General features: G+C 39.6%; 1 protein-coding gene across 5 annotated transcripts; it reads left to right on the plus strand.

The window, feature by feature from the left end:
* The first annotated feature begins 431 nt into the window (after window positions 1-431).
* On the plus strand, window positions 432-20,008 carry LOC123769889 (tetraspanin-2A). 5 transcript variants are annotated; one of them, XM_069301154.1, is made up of 7 exons: window positions 432-450; window positions 11,092-11,272; window positions 14,537-14,734; window positions 15,355-15,534; window positions 17,488-17,565; window positions 18,400-18,507; window positions 18,922-20,008. In XM_069301154.1, the coding sequence occupies exons 2-7, from the start codon at window positions 11,186-11,188 to the stop codon at window positions 18,982-18,984; spliced, it is 714 nt and encodes a 237-aa protein (XP_069157255.1). In that variant the 5' UTR covers window positions 432-450; window positions 11,092-11,185; the 3' UTR covers window positions 18,985-20,008. The 5 variants fall into 5 exon arrangements, with proteins under 5 accessions (XP_069157255.1, XP_045617276.1, XP_045617278.1 ...); XM_045761320.2 differs by lacking the exon at window positions 432-450 and adding an exon at window positions 10,598-10,745; XM_045761321.2 differs by lacking the exon at window positions 432-450 and adding an exon at window positions 10,764-10,954.
* Window positions 20,009-20,394: the final 386 nt, after the last annotated feature.

A 20,394-nucleotide genomic window follows, 5' to 3' on the forward strand; every position in this document is an offset into this window, starting at 1 on the left:
ATAATTATATTGCTTCTTTGATCTTTTTTTGTTAAAATATTTAGTCACACAGGTGGATATCTGTTTTTATATTTTTGTTTCCCCTTTAACTAGCGGCATAGGACCAGAGTAAATTATTATAATAATCATTTCTATTTCATTGTTTTTATTAACTTTGTTTTCATATTTGTTTGTAAATCTTTGATTTTTTTAAAAGTTGTTAACAATTATTTACTAACTTTTACAAGTTATAATAAGTAAAATTAAATTTTTCATAGTTACATCTAATTATTTTTTATAAAATAATTATATTTATTAATAATTTTTTCAAACTTAGGTATTCATTGCAGTTTTCTCGACAATGTGTTTAATATACAACCGCTTGAAGTGTTTGATAATCTATTGTGAATTTGTAATGTTGAGGCAATTAATATTGACTGCAGCGGCTAAACCTCTCCATACTGTCATATGGTAAGTGGATAATATATATTTTGACGGTATGTGTGTAAGATTTGACCATAACACGGTTATGTATAGTAGTTGGAACTGAAAGTTCACTTGGGGTAGACTAATATTTTCTGCTTGATATATTTCTTAATGTTATTCCTCATATTATTATGAAGTATCTCCATCGAGATCCATTTCAATTTATTCCTCATGACTTGAAAGGGCCAAACAGCTATTGTACACTGTATTGAACTCTGATGAACGATGACAAAAGAGTGTTAGAAAGAACTATAATCCCAAGCTGAACTGTCTTAGGTTCAATAGACGTCATCCTGAGCTTGATTTAGTATTTACATACGCTAGGTTTGATTGTTTGTCAAAGTTAGGTTAGGTGGGTTGCTTGGGATAGTACGGTTAGGCAAAATTTGATTTTTACGGAGGGAAAACGCAGGCAGAGGTTCTTTTCAATGTTCGTGTCAAGTCCAATCACCCTCAAGTCCACTTGCACCGTCCGACCAGCTCTCTTCATGTATTAGGGCGGTAGTAATATTATTTCTAGGACCTCTGCAGTAGGTCTTGTGACCGTCTCGAGAATTAAGTCTCTCCTTTACACAATGAATGAATGACGCAATTAATTATTTAATCGTAAAGAAAATATTGAAAGTCGAATGGAAAACTTAGATAAAACACCTGCGGTTTTCCCGACCCTGATATACCAGTTGTAATAATAATAATTTTATTTAGGTAAAAATACATACAAACAAAATGAGTTACAAGCAGAATGTTGGAGTTCTAGATAGTGCTAGTATATACTATATCTATAGCCACTAATACGCCCATCGTTTCGGCCAAAAAAAATAATAAAAACTAGTAATAATCAGTTATATAAATAGTCAAAGATTGACGATATCATTATCAATGATAAAACTGGTTATCAATTTGAGAATTAAAGTTGTCTATGGGGTATCGTAACAGACGTCTGGTTCCATAGTCAAGCCTTGTTAGCTTTGATAACAAGAGGGAAGGGTGGTCGGGGGACTGACACCATGTCTATACACACAGTATATGTCGATATCGAGACCCCCCCCCCCTCGGGTCGAATTACTGACCCTCCCCAGTATGCAAGGTCACAACAGACTATAACTCCTGGGTGCCTACTTAATGCTTACTAAATTGCTTGCCTGAAACACTGAGCGTATTAGTGACTTTAGGCATAGTATGTACTAGCTCTTATCTAGAAATCCAACATTCTGTTTCTAATTCATCTTGTATGTATGTACTTTTACCTGAATAAACATTTATTTAATTTATTTATTATTATTATTATTACTAGCAAGCAGGGACCCAGGAGTTAGTCAGCCTGTTGTGGGGTTGCATCCTGGGTCAGTAACTCGACTTTGGGGGTTATGGGGGGGGGACCTCGATATAAGCCTAACATGTACATATACACTGGCTGCCTGTCCCCCACCCCCCACCCCTCCCCGACGTAATGAATTAAACATTCAGGAATTTCAGGGTCGTGTTTTCTGCCTTTTCCTACCTCTGGGGGTGGGGGTAAGGGCTGTGGCCTGAACGTCTTGCAAAACAGTCTGTTTACTTTTTGTAGAATAACATTCTCGCTGCTCCAGTTTTTATTGGGACGTGTCTTGAAGATGGGTGTGGTCCTCAGGGGAGTGAAGTTCAACCATCTGGGGTGGGCCAAGGAGGTTCTGGGGTGGGCCAGAAAGGGGTGGGGTGGGCAAACGAGGTTCTGGGGTGGAGTGGGCCAAGCCTAAGATTTTAGTTCATTTATTTTGCACCCCATACCCATCTCGTGGGTGGTAGTGGCAAGGGTTACAGAGGCACATAATGGGATCAGGGACTGAACCCCACAATTCATTTAGGTAAGTAAGTTACAATCTTGATGAGCTAGTTACAAAATTCAATGCACATCGTCACATCAACAATGGGCTCGAGACCGACCACAAGTACAGTTTCTAAATTAAGCAACTGACATATGTGGAAAGCAAGTCACAATTGGTATGTTTGTCCTGCACACCGCCCCCCATCCAGTGGGCGGTGGTGGATAGGTTACAGTCACTCGATTACTACCTACAGTTAGCAAACTGGGGATATTTTGGTCAGGTCTACATCAACAGATAATGAAAATTCCCAGAGATACTTGTAACCGAGTCTAAGCCGAGCAGTAGTAACATCTAGAAGTCTGATGATTTTATTGGATGTTCCATAGAACATGTTCCATAAGGGGGAGATGTTGTGGGCATGCTGTGTGTGTGGGGGGGGGAGGGGTTGTGGGCATGCTGTGTGTAGGGGGAGGGGTTGTGGGCATGCTGTGTGTAGAGGGGAGAGGTTATGGGCACGCTGTGTATAGGGGGGGGTCGTGGGCACGCTGTGTGTGGGGAAGGGGTAGGAGTTATGGGCACGCTGCTGGGGGTTGGTGGGGAGGGGGGGGGTGGTTGCGGGCACGTCTACACTTGGAAACAGAAGACGTCAGACATCCTGAGAGATAAGTAGAACACGCTTGGTACAGTTGGCAACAATACAACCAATCTCTCTCAAACTGCTTCCCGGCAGATCTGACACGATATCTTGTGGCACACGTGGCACTTGGCACACTCCTCCCGTCTCCCATGGCACCTGCCCTTTCATCTTCCATATCTCTCTCACTTTCTTTGGTACCTCCCTGTTCCGCGGACCGACCTCTTCAAGAGGTCGACCTTGACTGGGCTCTCGACACCTACCTCGAGCTGCTGTATGAAGCAATGTATCAAACCGCTTTAGCTAGATAATTAATGTCTGAGTGTTGTACTTGAGTTCTATCAACCTTTTAAGTGGTTGACGCAAGCTCATGACGCAAGCCTTGACCAGTCTGCTGGTATAGGTTAGTCCTTAACTTGACTCTGGACAAGTCAGTTCACAGTCAGTGTATGTACTGAAACTCTATGCGTGTTAGTGGTTTTACAAGAATGTAAAAATACCAATGCTATGTACACTCATAAACTCAATGTATCCTCTTGTATATGTATAAATAAATAAATACATAAATATACACAGAGAGGAGGGATACGTTTCTACGTATTTGAAGTATTTTTTTAAATTACAACGAGGACTGAAAAGAATTAGATCACCTTGAATAACATTAAATAATTCTGTGCAATGTTAGAGTGATTGTCCATATGGCAAAATTCTTCTAATTATGTTCTGTTGTAAATAATAATAATAATAATGGAAACATTGATTAATAAAAGCATAATTGTTCTCTCTCATAAGACAATTTTGATGCACTTGCCTTTAGCCTAATGTTTCTTGACTTTTGATATCTTCATATTTCCATGTTTCATTCCTTCACTTTGTCTTCCTGACAGTTTCATAAAACAACATAAATAATTTAGTGTGAAAACGTTTAAGCACGAAGGGAAAATTAAATAATTACTTGAGCGCTTTAATTTGTGTTAATCAACGTCTCCAAAACTATGAATATTAATAATCTAGTGTATGTATATTTACAGTATATTTATAAATGAAACAAGATTGCGCGTGGCTTGTGTTATAGCAATGTGACCTATTCCCGAGGTCCTGCCCCCTATCATCGAAATAGGAAATTGGAAAACGTCTGGCTAAGTTACATGTATTGACCACCCAAAATTAACTCTTGCTTCTACCACATTTTCAGCCTCAGACGTTGCCATACATTTATACAATATTGGCCAGCATATATACATTCAAGTTCAAGTATGTTTATTGAGACAAGAAAAAAATACATCTCAAAGGGATAGAGTAGCTTAGGCTATTTCTACCCCCCTCTACTTCAAGTCCCTCAAGGGGCGCACAAATTCAGTGAGTACAGATACACAAATCACAATACAACATTTAACATTGCATATTAATATAGTAAGTGTTACAATCATTGGGGCAAAATTCTTGTAGTTCCTAAGTATTCTGTCTATCATATCATTATCACACATCCAAACAATTTGAAGTGGTACACTACTTATTTCCTTATTTCTATGGTTATCCATAATTTGACACTTTAATACATAATGGTCTTCCAAGTTCAAGTAGGTTTATTGAGACAAGTTAAAAAAAAAAAAATCAAAGATTAGCTTAGGCTATTTCTACCCCTTCCCATACTTCAAGTCCCTCAAGGGGCGCACAAATTCAGTGAGTACAAATACAAGAATCCCATGTAACATATCAGGTTAATATAGTACTATCTAAGAGTATAATAGTGTACATCCACCGCACTAGATTTTAACCCATTAACGCTCCAAGATAATATTCTCACTCTACTTTCATCCATGATTTAATAAAACTACCTTTGCCCTGTCTGTCACATTCCATGAGATACGAGATTTTCTCAGACAGACTCTCCCAACACTGTAACATTTCTGCTTTCTCCTCATTTGCACAACAGCTACTAGCATCAAAGGTGATCTTATTCATATCTAATTTCTTTCTTATTTCTCTATACCGTTTTACTTTAACCTTTGTTTCGACATTTGTCACTACAGAAGGTTGAACGCTAACACTACTAGAAAGTTCATTTTCCTGACTATCCTCTATCATCAATACGTCATGTTCTTCCTTACTTTCTTCAACGCACATTTCACGTCCTGTTTCACTTTCCACTTCACGTCCTATTTCACTTTCCATTTCACGTCCTGTTTGACTTTCCATTTCACGTCCTGTTTCACTTTCCATTTCACGTCCTGTTTCACTTTCCATTTCACGTCCTGTTTGGCTTTTCATTTCACGTCCTGTTTGACTTTCCATTTCACGTCCTGTTTGGCTTTCCATTTCACGTCCTGTTTGGCTTTCCATTTCACGTCCTGTTTCACTTTCCATTTCACGTCCTGTTTCACTTTCCATTTCACGTCCTGTTTCACTTTCCACTTCACGTCCTGTTTCACCACCATCTTCACCCCGTCTACCCCCCATAGTTAATTTTTCTAATGCCTCAATCCTCTTTTCTAGTTTTTTTAGATATTCCAATATTTGAGTACCAACCTCAGAGTTCACTATATTGACCTGAACCTTGTTTCCACAAGGTTTAATTTTTTCAGCTGCATTTCCTACTTTCCCTAGGCTCGCCTTAATTGTCTCTGTTCCTTTCTCCCACACATTGTTCATAGGCGCTGTCATTGGCTTCCAACTGTTTCCTCCATGTTCCTGCTGCACAATCTTTCCTTCCTTCGAGGATACATCTATCCTGCTTGTAGCACCCGTCCTCGAGTCTCTCAGATGAGGCTTCATGCGACATAGATAGGAACCAGCATTGTGGCTTCCTCGACAATTGCAACAAGATGGGACGATTTTTTCACCGTTTTTAATCTTGACTCTACACTCTCGAGAGTCGTGTTTCTTACCACAGTACCGACACCTGGAGTCAAACTGGCATTTCCAAGCCATATGTCCCCAACGAGAACACTTCATGCATAATATGGGCTCCTCAATGTATTTTACAACTTTCCTGTAGCCTAGTCCTTGCACAAAAATTCTTTCTGGAGCCTCACCCTTTACCAAGGCAACAACCTGGCTTTGTTTTTCACCACGAACACTGTTCCTCTTTGCCCAAATAACACTATCATTGTTGAGCAATAGATAATCAGGATCCAAATAAGTTGGATACTTAAACACTATGACCTTGGTGTACATCATACCTTTTTCCGGAGTAACCATCACAATATTCTCAAACCCATCCTTCGTTAGGTGTTCCACGGCCTCCTCTGTCCCAACTGTTATATAGGGCCGGTGAAGACCCTCCTTGAATAGTGGTTCATATTCAAAAAACTCCTTAGCCAAACGAACCGTCCACTCCAGCTTTTGATGGAAATTCAGTTGACATGCTGTAGGGAACAACAGCCTCTTCCTTCCATTAGTCTGCATCTCCCGCGTCCTGCTGAGCATGTCTTCATTTTTTGGTCTCTTTGTTATTTCCTCCTCACTGTCTTCGTCTCGCTGTCTTTGAATATTTCTCCGTTTATATCTGTTTACTACTGCTTGATACGGCCTAGTATCATCCTGTCTGCCATCCCCACTGTCAAACTCTCCAGGCCCAGTACAGGATCTTCCATCACCTAGGCAGACCGCCTCAGCCATTTCCTCGATACACAAAGGCACTGTATCACTGCAACAGTCGAGAACAAATTCACAACATCTAGCTGCAGCAGCCACGTGCAAACACGAAGATGCGGAGCAACACGTCCTCCTCGCATCATGCAGCAGACCGCACTGCATTTGTTGCCCTCCTGTGACATTGTTAGAATTGTTCTCTTACCTATACTTCTATTTACAAGTTAAGAGACTGTCTATATTTAAGCTCCATGGAAGCCTAGTTTACTGCATACTTATAAAATAAGAAGAATAGTTTTTCCTCGCAAAACAGTCAGCAAATGTTAATGTTTCTCGTGATTATTGGGATGTTAATTGTTTCTCAAAACGTGATCATTATGATCTATGGTAAGTTTGGTAACCATAAGCCTATTCAAAACTAGATAGCTGAAAGTATTATTCGCTAATTCAAAGTCAGATGAATCAAATTCTACTAACAGCTGGCTGCTAATTCAGTAGAAATTTGGAAAGTCCGCTTCTTGAGCTTATAAATAGTGTTGATTAACTGGGTTAATTAACATTTAAGTTCTTACGTGGATTGTTAACGACTCAAGCAGGAGCCTCTTGATTCGGTCTACTTCCACCGGAGTTTGTAGTTCCTAAAATTATAGGAACTTAAATGTTGTTTTTGTGTCGGCAACTTCATTTAAGTTGGACAGGCTGTTATGTTAAGTAATTATGTTATTTATAATCGAAGAAATGGGCCTTTTGGTTTTGGCTTATTTAAGGTTAGAGCAGTTTACAACTTCCGAGTAGTATGTTGAGAATTTTTAACCTCAATATCCGCCGCCGTGTGCGTCGTCCCTGCCCCTCCTCCCGCCGTGTGTGTCGGACCCTGGACCCAACCCTGCTTCTCCTTGACGTGATACAACACTACATCAGACATCTTGCTGGAGAATCACAGCTGGTGGTACGTCTTATCACCAGTAGTTGCGCCGTAGACCCGATAAGTGTCGGACAGGGCCTCCATACACCCCCTACATACATACGCACTCACGTATGTTTAAGGGCTGCGTTGTCCAAGCTTTGTCAATGTGCTTGCCAGTGTCTCTTGTATCCTAATACAGCTGTAGACTGTATTTTATCCTAGTACAGTAGTAAACTGACTGTACAAAAATGTCCAGGCTTCTCGTATTTTTTTAACTCTTTGCTCTTTACAAATATATATATAGAATACAGCTCCCCTTTCACCGGAAAGATCATATGTTAATGCTTGTATCAACGAACGCTTTACATCCCTCTCTTTACCGTACTAGGTAAATTGTCCTATTGCGATCTGTCACACTAGCCAGCCCTCAGACCTCACCATGGTGTTGGGGGTGTTATGGTTGAGGGGCCTCCAGAGTCACACGGGTGAGCTAACCCCCACCATGGTGGTGGTGTGGAGGGGTTCAAAGTCACACCAGCCCCCAACCCCACCGTGGTGGAGCAGGGGGAGTGGGTCAAGTATCTCAGCCTCTCACAGGTTAATATCATCCTCGGTGATTATTGATAACCAGAAATATTGGGAAGACGGCAATTTACTTCAAAGTGCATAAATTGATAAGAGACGATGACTGGGTCAAGGTTGCCTTGCTCTTGCAACAGATGCAACAAAAAAAATGTTCATAATGCAGTGACTTTGGTCTTAATGCTTATCAACCTCAGGAATCTTGGTAAGTCAACCACAATAGCCTACTGGCCAAGCAGCAAGTATACTCGCGCGAGTATACTTGTATACACTGTTTAGTTCAGGACTAAAGTAAACTTATTTGTATTACACCAAAAAGCGGGGTAAATCTGATGGCGCAGAGAACATAAAACAGCAAGATGTCAACTCCCATAAAAGTGCCTCTTCGCACCTGTCTCTAGGAGAGCAAAATTCCTAAAACTAACATCTGGATATATAATTATAATAGTTAAATTATAAAATTTATAACATCCGTATAAAATAATCACTGTCTACCTGATAAGTCGTACTTCGTGAAAACTCGCAGTTTTTTTTAACGTATCTGCTAGCCACTAATCACATTTAATCAAAATACTGATAATGGAATTCAAGGTTGTTTCATTTGGGATCTTTCCTACCCAGTATATATTGTGGTATTCTCTAATAGCTATTGTAAATTTTCTTTCTTGATCCACAGTATTTTGTTTTAGATGTTTTGATGTTCAGATATTTTGTTTTAGACAGGCGAGAACGTGGCTGTAGGGAGGGGGGGGGGGGGGGAGGTCACAGGAGAGAAAGTATTCTACCTATCTGAGAGTACGAGGAAGTGGAGTGTAACTTTTGATTGTTGCTGCCGGAGGCGGCTAGTTTACTGTGCACCCCATACTCATCCTGTGAGCTGTAGCGCCAAAAGCATTACAGAGGGCACAAAAGGTGTGTATCAGACCTCAACGTAGATTATCACATAAACAATTTCATCTATCCTTCGCTCCTTATAATTACAATGTCAGCTAGTTACAGAAAATGTTCGGTTTCAAGAGATATATATTTACAGTAAGTCATTATATATTAATGGTAGGTCTTCTCGCTAATACATACTTGTTTGAGCAATGGAGATATTACAGTCAGAGTAGAGCTGCTGTTTGTTATTTGTCTTCACAATACACTACTTGTTCCTTAATCTCATATGTCGTTTATCTACTGGAAGCGAAATACGGATGTTCGAACATCACCAGTTGTGAGTCGTGTGTAAACCGTTTTTCATTTATAAACAGGGAGGTTGGCGGGTGCATGGAATCACTTTTGGGTCTTTTGTTTGGAGGACGGGCTGGGAATAGAGGTCGTCAGCGAAGCATTCCGATAAATTTTCGAGTATCAGTTGCGAGTCGCAACTCACAATATACCTAGGCTATACTCATTTAGTTGTACTCGTCTACTTGTGCTTGTGGGGTGTTGAGCTTCGGCTCTTTGGTCCCGCCTCCCATCCGTTAATCAACTGGTGTACAGGTTCCTGAGCTTATTGAGCTCTATCATATCTACATTTGAAGCTGTGTACCGAGTCTGCCTCCACTACATCACTGCCTAATACATAACATTTACTAACTACTCTGACACTGATGTACTGATCGCGGTGCGATTCCTTCCAGAGTTTCGGACAAGGAATTCGGCAGTCATACTATAAAATTGATCCTATGAAATTTGATCATGAAGTTCTTTCTGATGTGTCTGTGGCTCATTTGGTACTCAGTTTCCACGTGTGTCCTCTTGTAACTGTACCACCCGTGTTAAATAATGTCCTTATCTATCTGGTCAATTTCCCTGAAGATTTTGTACACGGTCCCGAACTCTTCTGTCTTTCAGCTACGTGAGGTGCAGTTCAAGCGGATTTTCCACGTAATTTTAGTTCTGGGACTTTTCTAGTGGCAGACCTTTGAATCTTCTCCAGCTTCGTCTTATGTTTGACAAGGTACTAAGACGGGAGTCGCATATACTCCAGTAATGGTCTTACATATGTGGTATATAAGGTTCTAAATGATTCCTTACACAGGTTTCTAAAGGCAGTTCTGATGTTAGCAGCCTCGCATAAACCGTTGATGATGATCTTTTGATGTGGGCTTCAGGAGACGACAGGTTCGGTGTGATATCAACTAGATCTACTTTCATTACCTTACATTTATTTGGGTAAATGTACATTTTAAATTTTTTCTATTACATTTTTCATTTCATTAAGTTTTTCATTACCTTACATTTACTTAACACAGGTAAATGTAAATATATTTCATTTAACGTTATCAAATATACAAAATTACTGTTCACCTGGAATCGCTGTTTATAATAAAATTGGGTCTTCCCATTATTGGATATGAAGCCTGTTAGGCTTATTCATAGGCCTTTTTTTTCCCTTGGCCAAATTACTGACCTTCCTCAGGCTGCAACTCAACAGCTGACTCCTTTGACTATTCATTGTAATCCTAAGCGTGTAACATTTACTATTGAATTATTTATATATTGCATATAGTAACCTATTATTATAGCCTACATAGAACAGAAAGAATTTAAAATTTTCTTTCGCAGTGTTTCCACAAGATATCAAGTCCATTTCTCCTGATAACACAAGACAGGTGCCAAGTATCACAGGAGGATTTCAGTAACATGTTATAGGCATGAGAGTATAGTGCCAACGGTGGAGGTGCCACTGGTCGCCGCGGCGAGGGACTTGACACACATAAAAGCCTAGTTGTCCGTTTGTATTACAGTTACAGCCCCGCGCCTGTGCCAGGTAAGTCCGTAGCCCGTACTACTCGGAACTTTTTTAGTAGCTAAATCTAAAAAAGTTAGTGTTGCTTATCTAAGCTGTAAGGCGGTTAATGGAACAGCCTCGTCGTATCTACTGTAGTGACATATGTACCTTGTCCGCGTTACCGCTAGTCCTCAGCATACGACCATCCTCACGGAACAATTTGTTGGTCTATTAAGAAAAGAATTTTGGTAACTGCAGAAGGGCTATTGACCCATAAGAGGCAGTTCCCATTTATATTCGCACAAACGCGTTCATATATCTAACCTAAGCTTGAAACAATCCATCGATTAATATGGTTCTAAATCGATAATTATTATTCTTGTAGTGGACGTCTGCATGCGTCACGGGGGACGAAGAATATCTCGAGACGAGTAATTTGAAGAGCGTTGAAGGGCTCCTTACAAGGGTTGAAAAGCAAGATGGCGCACAGGAAGGTTATCAGCAGTTTGGATCAACACGTGGAGATACTGCAGTATATCTTGTACATCTTCAACACTATATTCTTCGTGAGTATCCTCGTTGCAAGTTGTCTGTCAAGTTTTTGTGTAGTGGGTGGGGACCTATTAGTTAATTGTGCACCCTATATTCGTCCTGTGAGCGCTAGTTTACTGTACACCCAAAACTCGTCCTGTGAGCGGTAGCGCAGAGCATTACTAAGGCTCAATTATGGTGTAAACCAGATCTCTATCACCCAGTGAGAGTTTGACAATGATTATTAAAAAGTATCCAAGTACACCATACTTATGGCATTGCTGCTAACAGAACTACTTATGGAACAGTAATATGTATGTTAAATAATGTAACTTTGTACGGTGGAATAAAGTTATTTTAGGAAAAAGATTCCATAATATTTGTAGGCTTGGTTATTACAGTATACAGAATTTTATTGACAAAATGATTTGATATTTCGCCGTTAGTTTAGGTGAATTTCTAAACGACTCATTTCTTACAAAGTATTTACCTGAACTTACCTAAGTGCCACCATCTCTCGAGTGGTGTCGACGAGGACAGGAAGCCGTCGGCTTGTCAAAGGTCCGACCTCCCCACACCCCCCATTTGTCCTGATGAGTTGCATTTTGAAATTCAGAATTTTTTTTTCATCTACGACTTCGATGGGTAGGCCTTTCGTAGGATTTATTACCCTGTGGGTCAAAAAGCATCTCCTGTTTTCTGTCCTACATTGTGGCTTGAGCTTGAAACCGTTGTTCCTTGTTTGTTACGATTTATCTTTTGGAGAAGTTGTCTGGATCAGTATCCTCCAAATTGTAAAATTCCGTCAAAGGTCACCCACCCTCCATTTTTCCTAAGGATATTTTCCAGTTGGATTTTTTAACTGCAGTAATGAGATTTTTGGGATAGGCGGTTCCATGGGCAGATAACTCTATTGGTGAAAAAAAATCTTTTGTTTTCTATTCTATATTGGTGCTTGAGCTTGAAGCTATTATTGAGATGCCATATTATCTGTGCTTCTTTGCTAAATAGTCTTCTAGACTAGCTGCCTTCTTTAGATGATACTGTAACTCGTCTTAATTTAAAGAAGGCAGTGTTTTGCTGGATTCCTAGACATATTGGATTATTGTATCCAAGCATAGAGATCTCATCATCAGAAAGACATACCTGGTTTGGAGAATGTTCAACACCGGTCAACAAAAATAATTCCAGAACTAATTGACTCATACCAGGAAAGGTTGAGGGCCACAGGGCTAGCAACACTGCAAACCAGACATAACAAGGTGGATCGCTTCGAAACTTTTAAAATATTGAACAGTTTGGTAGAAGTTGCCCCAGACAATTTATTCAAAAGGTCAGATGTAACGCAAACCAGGAGCAATGGTTTTAAGCTTGACAGACCACAATGTAGGACAGAAAACAGGATTTCCTTTTGCACCTACTGGGGTTATAAACCCATAGAACCGCGTACCCGGCGAAATCGTAAATGACAAAACTCTGTTGAAAATTAAAGCCAGCTTGAAAAAAACATCGGGACAAATGTGGAGACCTTTTAGAAGCCGCCAGCTTTCTGTCCCCGTTGAGGCCATTAGTGTGTTAGTGGCCATCAGGCAAATATTAATATGAATCTTTTAAATGCTGCCACTAAACAGGCCAATTGTGCTTCTTCGATCTCCAGAAGAGAATGTCTTTAATCAGATTTCCACCATCACATTTTACAACCATTGGAGAGAGCTAATTAGTATGCTATTTATAAAGGTTATCAAATATAACCTATCCTTGTGGCATTTGTTATTTCAGGAGCAGGAATTTGGGAGCCAAAATGGAAAGGGAAATTTTCTCCCAATGTTTCTTTTGAGTCGTGTCCTTTAATATCCTCGATGAAGTCATTCTGAGCTAGTTCCTGAATGACATCTAGGAACTCTTGAATAATCTATAACAATGCTCTGTAGCTTTCTGGGCTTACAGCACTTTTTTTTGCCCGAAAATACTGGGTGTATTAGTGGCCTTAGACATAGAGTATACTAGCGCTCTCTCTAGTAATCCAACATTCTGCTTGTAACTCATTTTGTATGTATGTACTTTTACCTGAATAAACATTATTATTATTATTTTGACAATTTAATTTTACAGTACTAACTTGTCTCTAAATTGGGGGTTCATAATTTCCGAAAGGTTGAGTCCTCTGTTCTAAAAGGTTGGCAGTTTTGTCCTTTAGACTTTTAGAGTTGTTGGTATACACTGTATGTTGTTTGTTCATGGATCTAATCAATACAAAAAAGATAGTCTATGTCTGTCTGGGGCTGGAGTCAGGGAAAGTAAAAAAAAATAAAGCTTGGCAGCAGTAGTTGCTTTTGGAATCTTTCCTTATTAAGACTACTCAATAGCCCAGTCGATAGAGTAGGGTATAGGACCCTACGCCCTCACACGCGTAGGGTCCTCTTTGAGTCTCCTAGAGCCAAGGTGAATTATATGTTTATTTCCATGGAAGTGTGGATGAGACTTTATTAATATTCACGTTATCGTATTAATATTCATTAATAAGCTTCAAACTCGCACTGTATCTTGTACTACCCGCTTTCCCAATATTAGTACAGTACTTAAGACATATATCCTTACTAGTGTAATCACCTCTTAACTTACATTGTAGTTATTTGTTGATATAAAACCCTGCTACAATGTACCTTTTCATCTTACCTGATATGTTGATCCTTGCTAAAATGCTATGCGTGTTAGTGGCTTTGCATGAATGTTAAAATACCAATCTTATGTAATCTCATCAAAAGATAAGGAGTGTAAATTATGTAGTATGCCGCACGCCCACACTTTAGAACATTATGTATTAGAGTGTCAATTTATTGAAAACTATAGAAATAAGGAAATAAATAGTGTACCACATCAAATTGTATGTGTGATAATGGTATGATAGACAGTATACTGAGGAGCTACAAGAATTTTGCCCCAAGAGTGTAACAATTATATGCTGTACTTACTATATTAACCTGCAATGTTAATGGGATTCTTGTAATGTTATTTGTCTATTTGTGCTCACTGCATTTGTGCGCCCCTTGAGGGACTTGAAGTAGAGGGGGATAGAAATAGCCTAAGCTACTCTATCCCTTTGAGATGTATTTATTGCTCATCTCAATAAACATACTTGAACTTGAACTTGAATCTCATCAACGCATTGTAGCTTCCTGCAAATAAAAATTATTATATTATTATTATTATTATTGTCATTTAATATATATTAATATCAATAACAATAACATTAATATGCAATATAATATTATGGTTATTAATGTTACAATTCAATTTAGATTGCAGCCTCAGCCTTGTTTGCTCTGACGCTGTGGGTTCGCTTCAGAAACGAGATGGGTGACTACATAGAAGGACTCTCCATATTCTACTATTGGAATGCCAACACTGTCTTCATGGTGAGCGCCATCCTTATCATGATAACCTCCTTCCTTGCTGGCTGTGGTGCCTTCAAAAGATGTAAATTCCTACTTTTTGCGGTGAGTACCGTATTTGGTATTAGATGATATTGAAAGCTGGTGTAAGACTTGTGTGGTGATGAGGTATGGTGCTTGGTGGGATAAATTACATTGTTGGGGACAGGAAGCCTGTACTTACTCTAAGGTTCCTTTGGGTCAACTTCTGTATTGACCAGCTCCAGGATGCAACCTACAACTTGCTCTTAATTACAGCTCCTGTTTACTGTTAAGCAAACAGATGCATCAGATGAAAGGAAACATGCCCAACCATTCCTGCCCCACTCAGGGGTCAAACTTATCTATTAGGAGCCGAATGTAGATCACCATGCCCTATGGCGCCAACCACAGATTGAATGAGCTTAGCGTGAAAGTGGGTTGATGGAGCTCTACTTGACTGAATACAGACTTATGGGCATCATACTTTTAATACATGCATACTCAGGATATAATATGTATTAGAAGGCCCTGTCCTCGACAGGGCCTTCTGTCCACTGTCGAGGACAGAAGGCCCATAATTGGATCGTTGCAGCCTCCTTAGCTACAGACTAAGGCTGTGCCCAAATTACCAGAGGCAAATACTTATCAGATACAATTATACTAATATACATTTTCCCCACCTAATGATGCCATGAATACAACAGTATATGGTGATGACGGTGATCATCTTCATCCTACTGCTAGCGGCGTCGGCATTCCTGCTGGACAATGGCCTGGAGGACTCCCATCTCTTACCGTTCATCCAGGACTCCATGAGGAGCCTCATTCACCAGTACCAGTGGGATGTAGCAGCCAGAAGGTCCGTTGACATCATCCAAGAAAATGTGAGTTTACCAGCATTTTCTTGGCTACAGAGTTACAATGGGAAACAATATTTCTGCTTATTTATTCTGTAGTACTGGAAAAGTAACTTATAGTGAAGGAAACAAAGATATTTAAATAACTTTGCATTGACGTTTGCATTAGAAAATTTGAATCATATCGAGATTTGGTGTTAATCTTTGATTAAAATTATTTTCTGTGTAAGATGCTTCAACTGCTAGATTAGTAGCATGCAAGACATTTCTAACATCTATATTTGTGATCATTAAGGACTAACAGCACTAAATATAGACAAACATAACTGCCGAGCCTGACAGACTCTAGAATAGAGTACTGCATTCAAATAAAGTTCTTTATTAAGTAATTCAAAATGATTCGTTGATCTTTATAATGAACAATGAGGAGCTTAAGTGTAGTTGTTGACGAACTCATGAAAATAACTATTTTGCACTATAATAGAACAACCAATATGTAGAGGCTTATCAAACATAGTGGTTTCCTTATTATTCGGATGCTCACTTTTTATGAATTCTCAGGTTAACTGTTAAGATAGAACACATGCATGTCTTGCAAATGAGAGTCCACCTTGACTAGCCCAAGTCATTACTCGGCAGTGGATGAAAGTCATTTAAACCAAACCAATTTCAGAATTTCTTACATATACATTGATTCATTCCCATTAAAATGCCAATCCAGTGCAAGTACTTTTAGCACACTTTTACCATATCTATTAAAAAAAGATTCCCACATCAAAAAACAAATATTGCACCACAATTGTCTAAAATTATCCAGAATTTTAGTTAACCAAAGGGCCACAAGTACTGATTAACTATGACAATCAGGGTCACACTGTAGCTAAATTCCCAACATGATTTTCAGAAAAGTCATTCACATTCAAGAAATCTTCTGTATTTCCTTTAATAGTTTTAATATCCATAATGAAACCATGACAGTAGAAGTGATTTTTCCATAATTTACCAAATTGTTTCCAGGTTTGTATTTTGTTTAATCATTGAATACATCAAATAAAAGTAAATGCAAGTATGTATTATAGGCTTTGGACACAAATGTGTAGTTATTAATGGAAGTGCATCGGATTGGATACACAAGAACAAGTCGTAAATTCAAGCTAAAGAAACCAAGGTGCAAAAAAAATATTAGACAGTTTTCTGTTGCAGTGGTAGCTGGTTGAGACAAGTTAAGTGAGAAGGCGGTGGATGCCAACAAAGTCGGTAGTTTCAAAGCATCATATAACATTACTGGGAAGATGGAAAACAAAAAGCATAGCTCTCATCCTGTAGCTTTTTATTTGCATAAATTACAGTTAATTTATAATGGGCTAATCTGTATAAGGGCAAAATTCACCAATGCTGAACTGAAAACAGTTGTACTTATGATTCACAAATCACAAATAGTCACAGTATATTGTGCAGTCCCCATGACTTAGTGGTAAGATGTGCGTTTGGAGTTTTGAAATGCTTGCTTTGTCCTGGGTTCGTGTTCTTTCAGTAGCTCTTGAAAGTAAATAAAAATCATGGCTTTTTTTTTATTGTACATAAGTACAACAGTGTCCATAGCATTAATGAATGAATAATTAAATAATATCAATACAAATTTGTACAAAATTAATCAAAATTCTCAGATGGCTGCTTTGAAACATGAAAGTAAACAAAACCAGGTGATTTTTTAATTGTGCATATATTTATATTAATTAATTGTACTGTACTTTCATCCTTACTCAATAATATTCTAACTAACATCTACTATTCATGTCACCAAGTGTTTTGATAAAATATAACACTGAAAACTAAATTATTTTAAATTATGTATAAATGTTTGTATAATTAGTGGTTTTTATATACAGTAACATTTACACTACTGTACCTACAGAAATAACCACTGTAACATGCATTTCTTAGAAGCAAAATACTTCATAAGAATAATTTGGTCCACAGATTGGGTGCTGCGGAGGCTACTCTGCCGATGACTACAGCACTATTCACCTGCCTGTCCCAGACACCTGTCGTGACCAGGTGAGTATAGCACATCTGTTGTAACCAGAGGTTTAGGTGACATCTTGTATTAATACATGGACTCTGGGGCCATTGCAGCCCCAGTGTCCCCCCTCCTTCCCCCACATACTGGGGCCACTGCAGCCCCAGTGTCCATCCCCTCCCCCCACACACTGGGGGGCCACATCTGCCCCAGTGTAGGGTGGGGGTTCCATCCCCCCACACTGGGGGACACTGCTGCCCCTGTTTAGGGGGGTGTCCATCACCCCCCCCCCAAACTGGGGGACACTGCTGCCCCTGTGTAGGGGGGTGTCCATCCCCCCCCCCTTCACTGTGTGCCACTGCTGCCCCAGTGTGGGGGAGGGGGGTCATTGCCCCACACACTGGGGGCCACTGCTGCCCCAGTGTGGGGGAGGAGGGTCATTGCCCCACACACTGGGGGCCACTGCTGCCCCAGTGTGGAGGGGGGTGGTCATTGCCCCACACATTGGGGGACCACTACTGCCCCAATGTGTGTGGGGGTGTCCATTCCCCCACAAACCAGCACCACTGCAGCTAAGGTGTGTGTGAATGGGGTGGGGGTGCCCCACATACCCCCACAAATTGTGGCTTAAGTTTGGGTAGCTGCTGATGGGGGGGGGATCTTCCCAGAAAAACCATTTCAGTACTAATATAATGAATGTGTATGTAAAAAATGTTACATTGTGTGGACCCATGGACCACAGTTTAGTCTACTGTTTTGTATTTTTATATGGTCAGTTGTCATTGCAATGAATCCCTGTAGGATGTTTTGCCCTCTTTTCTTAACTTTTATATATTGATTTTCTGCTGATCTCATTGGCATTTCCTTGACAGATAACAGGTAACCAGTTTAAATACTCTTGTGGAGAAGTGTTATCTCAGTACCTGGAGATACTAACAGGATGGATCACCGGCATCAGTCTCAGCATCTGCCTCTTCCAGGTTAGCTCTTGTCACTTACCCACAGCCCATTCTCTTCATCTGCCACTCCATAAGACTGCAACCATTTTAACTAACCAGAAGTGTACCAGCCAAAACATCCCACCTAATGTATCAGTGCTTCAAAAATGCAATTACATTATTACTGCACATTGCTTTAATTTGTAATAATACAATATGTTGCATTTTTAATGAATTTATATATTCCATAAAACATGTGATGTATTAGGTAAGAGGATGGGTTGATCACACTTTGTCAGTTATGATTTTTGCACATACAGTACCTTAAAGCTACTCTTGAGCAATAACAAGGTTGCTGCTTTTATTTGAAGACAATGGTTGAACACTTCCTCTAGGAATCATTTGTTAAACTACTAAGATAGTATTTCAAATTTGCAACTTCCTTTTTCTTTTCAGTGTTTCTCCATGGTGGCAACAATCTGTTTGTGGCATCTGATCAGGGAAATGGAATCAAGATAAGTCCCTTGTAGGTTTTTAAGATTGGACACTAAGTAAATTAATACTGTATAATGCTTTGATACTTCTGCCAAGATGCTGCCTTACCGTGAGATGGTTCAGAGGATCAATGTTCCTGTGCCCCGGTTTTGGCCTCCTGGTTGGCAGACTGGTGTAGTTATTACAGTTAGACACGGATATAATGAAATAATCAATGATGGAGTCGGAGTCTGTCTCCTGTGGATTCCTTCCCATATTGGTCTCCGAACGCTGGATAGAACTGACAAGTTAGCCAAAACTTTTGCTCATAAAGAGGGAATTGATTACCATCTTGGACTGCCTTTGAGCAGCCTGAGGGCAATAATATTCCGGGAACATCAACAAAATCTTGTAAACTTGAGGCAAAGTGAAATTCACACCAGTTGCTCCATTTATCATCATTCTATTATGCATGAAGAACCTCACATCTATGGGTCATCCAATAAAGTTAGCAGACTTGAAAGATGTTACTACTGCTAGGCTTAGGCTCGGCTACAAGTACCGCTGGGAGTTTGCAACATCTGTTGATGTAGATTTGACTAAATGTATACTCTGTCAGCAGGACTAGTCGCATACTTTGCGTCATTATACTGTATATTGGAATGTGAAAAAATCGCAGAATTCAGAGATAACACCATCAATGTAGTCCAAGAAATGAGTAAGTATACTTCATTCATATGACGTACTGCCGGGAATCTTAGCGAAGTATCCAAAAAAATGTGCTTACTGTAGGTGCAGCCTGCACATGACTGTAAAGCTGCTGCCCAGTTGGGTGGGTTTGGAACAAGACTAGTAACTGTGACTCACCATAGATGTAAAGTGCCTTGTATACTGACTGTTGTAAGCCTCTTATTGACTCACTTGTGATATACTGGTACAAATCAATCTTTTTACAGTATATGTATTTATGTAAATGATTATACTTGTACATATATATATTATAATAATATATGTGTGTGTGTGTGTGTGTGTGAATGTAGCATTAACAATTGTGTAATTAGCTTTAAAAGATTTTCATTTGCCTAGTTAAATGAACTATGGGTTCAGTTCCTGAACCCATTATGTGCCTCTGTAACCCTTTCCACCACTGCCCATGGCATGGGTATAACAAAGAAATTGAATTGAAATATTACAGCTTCTTCAAGATATCCTGCCTGGTTGGATACCCTGTTTTCAGAAGAAACAATAGTTAGGCCTTCATAAATAAGTTTAGGGCCTCAATAGTACAGTTGGGTTTATTCTTGACTTGTAATTGGGAATCCCAGTTCGAATCCAGGCAGGGAACAGATTTGATTGAGCAAGTGTCACCTAATGCATCTGAGATGTCTAATATGATATGGCAGGATATGCAAAAAGCCCCATTGAAAAGCAAAGGTGCATTTGGGATGCTGAAAG

Source organism: Procambarus clarkii, chromosome 45, assembly GCF_040958095.1.
Source record: "Procambarus clarkii isolate CNS0578487 chromosome 45, FALCON_Pclarkii_2.0, whole genome shotgun sequence".
In the NCBI taxonomy this organism is placed as follows: Eukaryota; Metazoa; Arthropoda; class Malacostraca; order Decapoda; family Cambaridae; genus Procambarus; species Procambarus clarkii.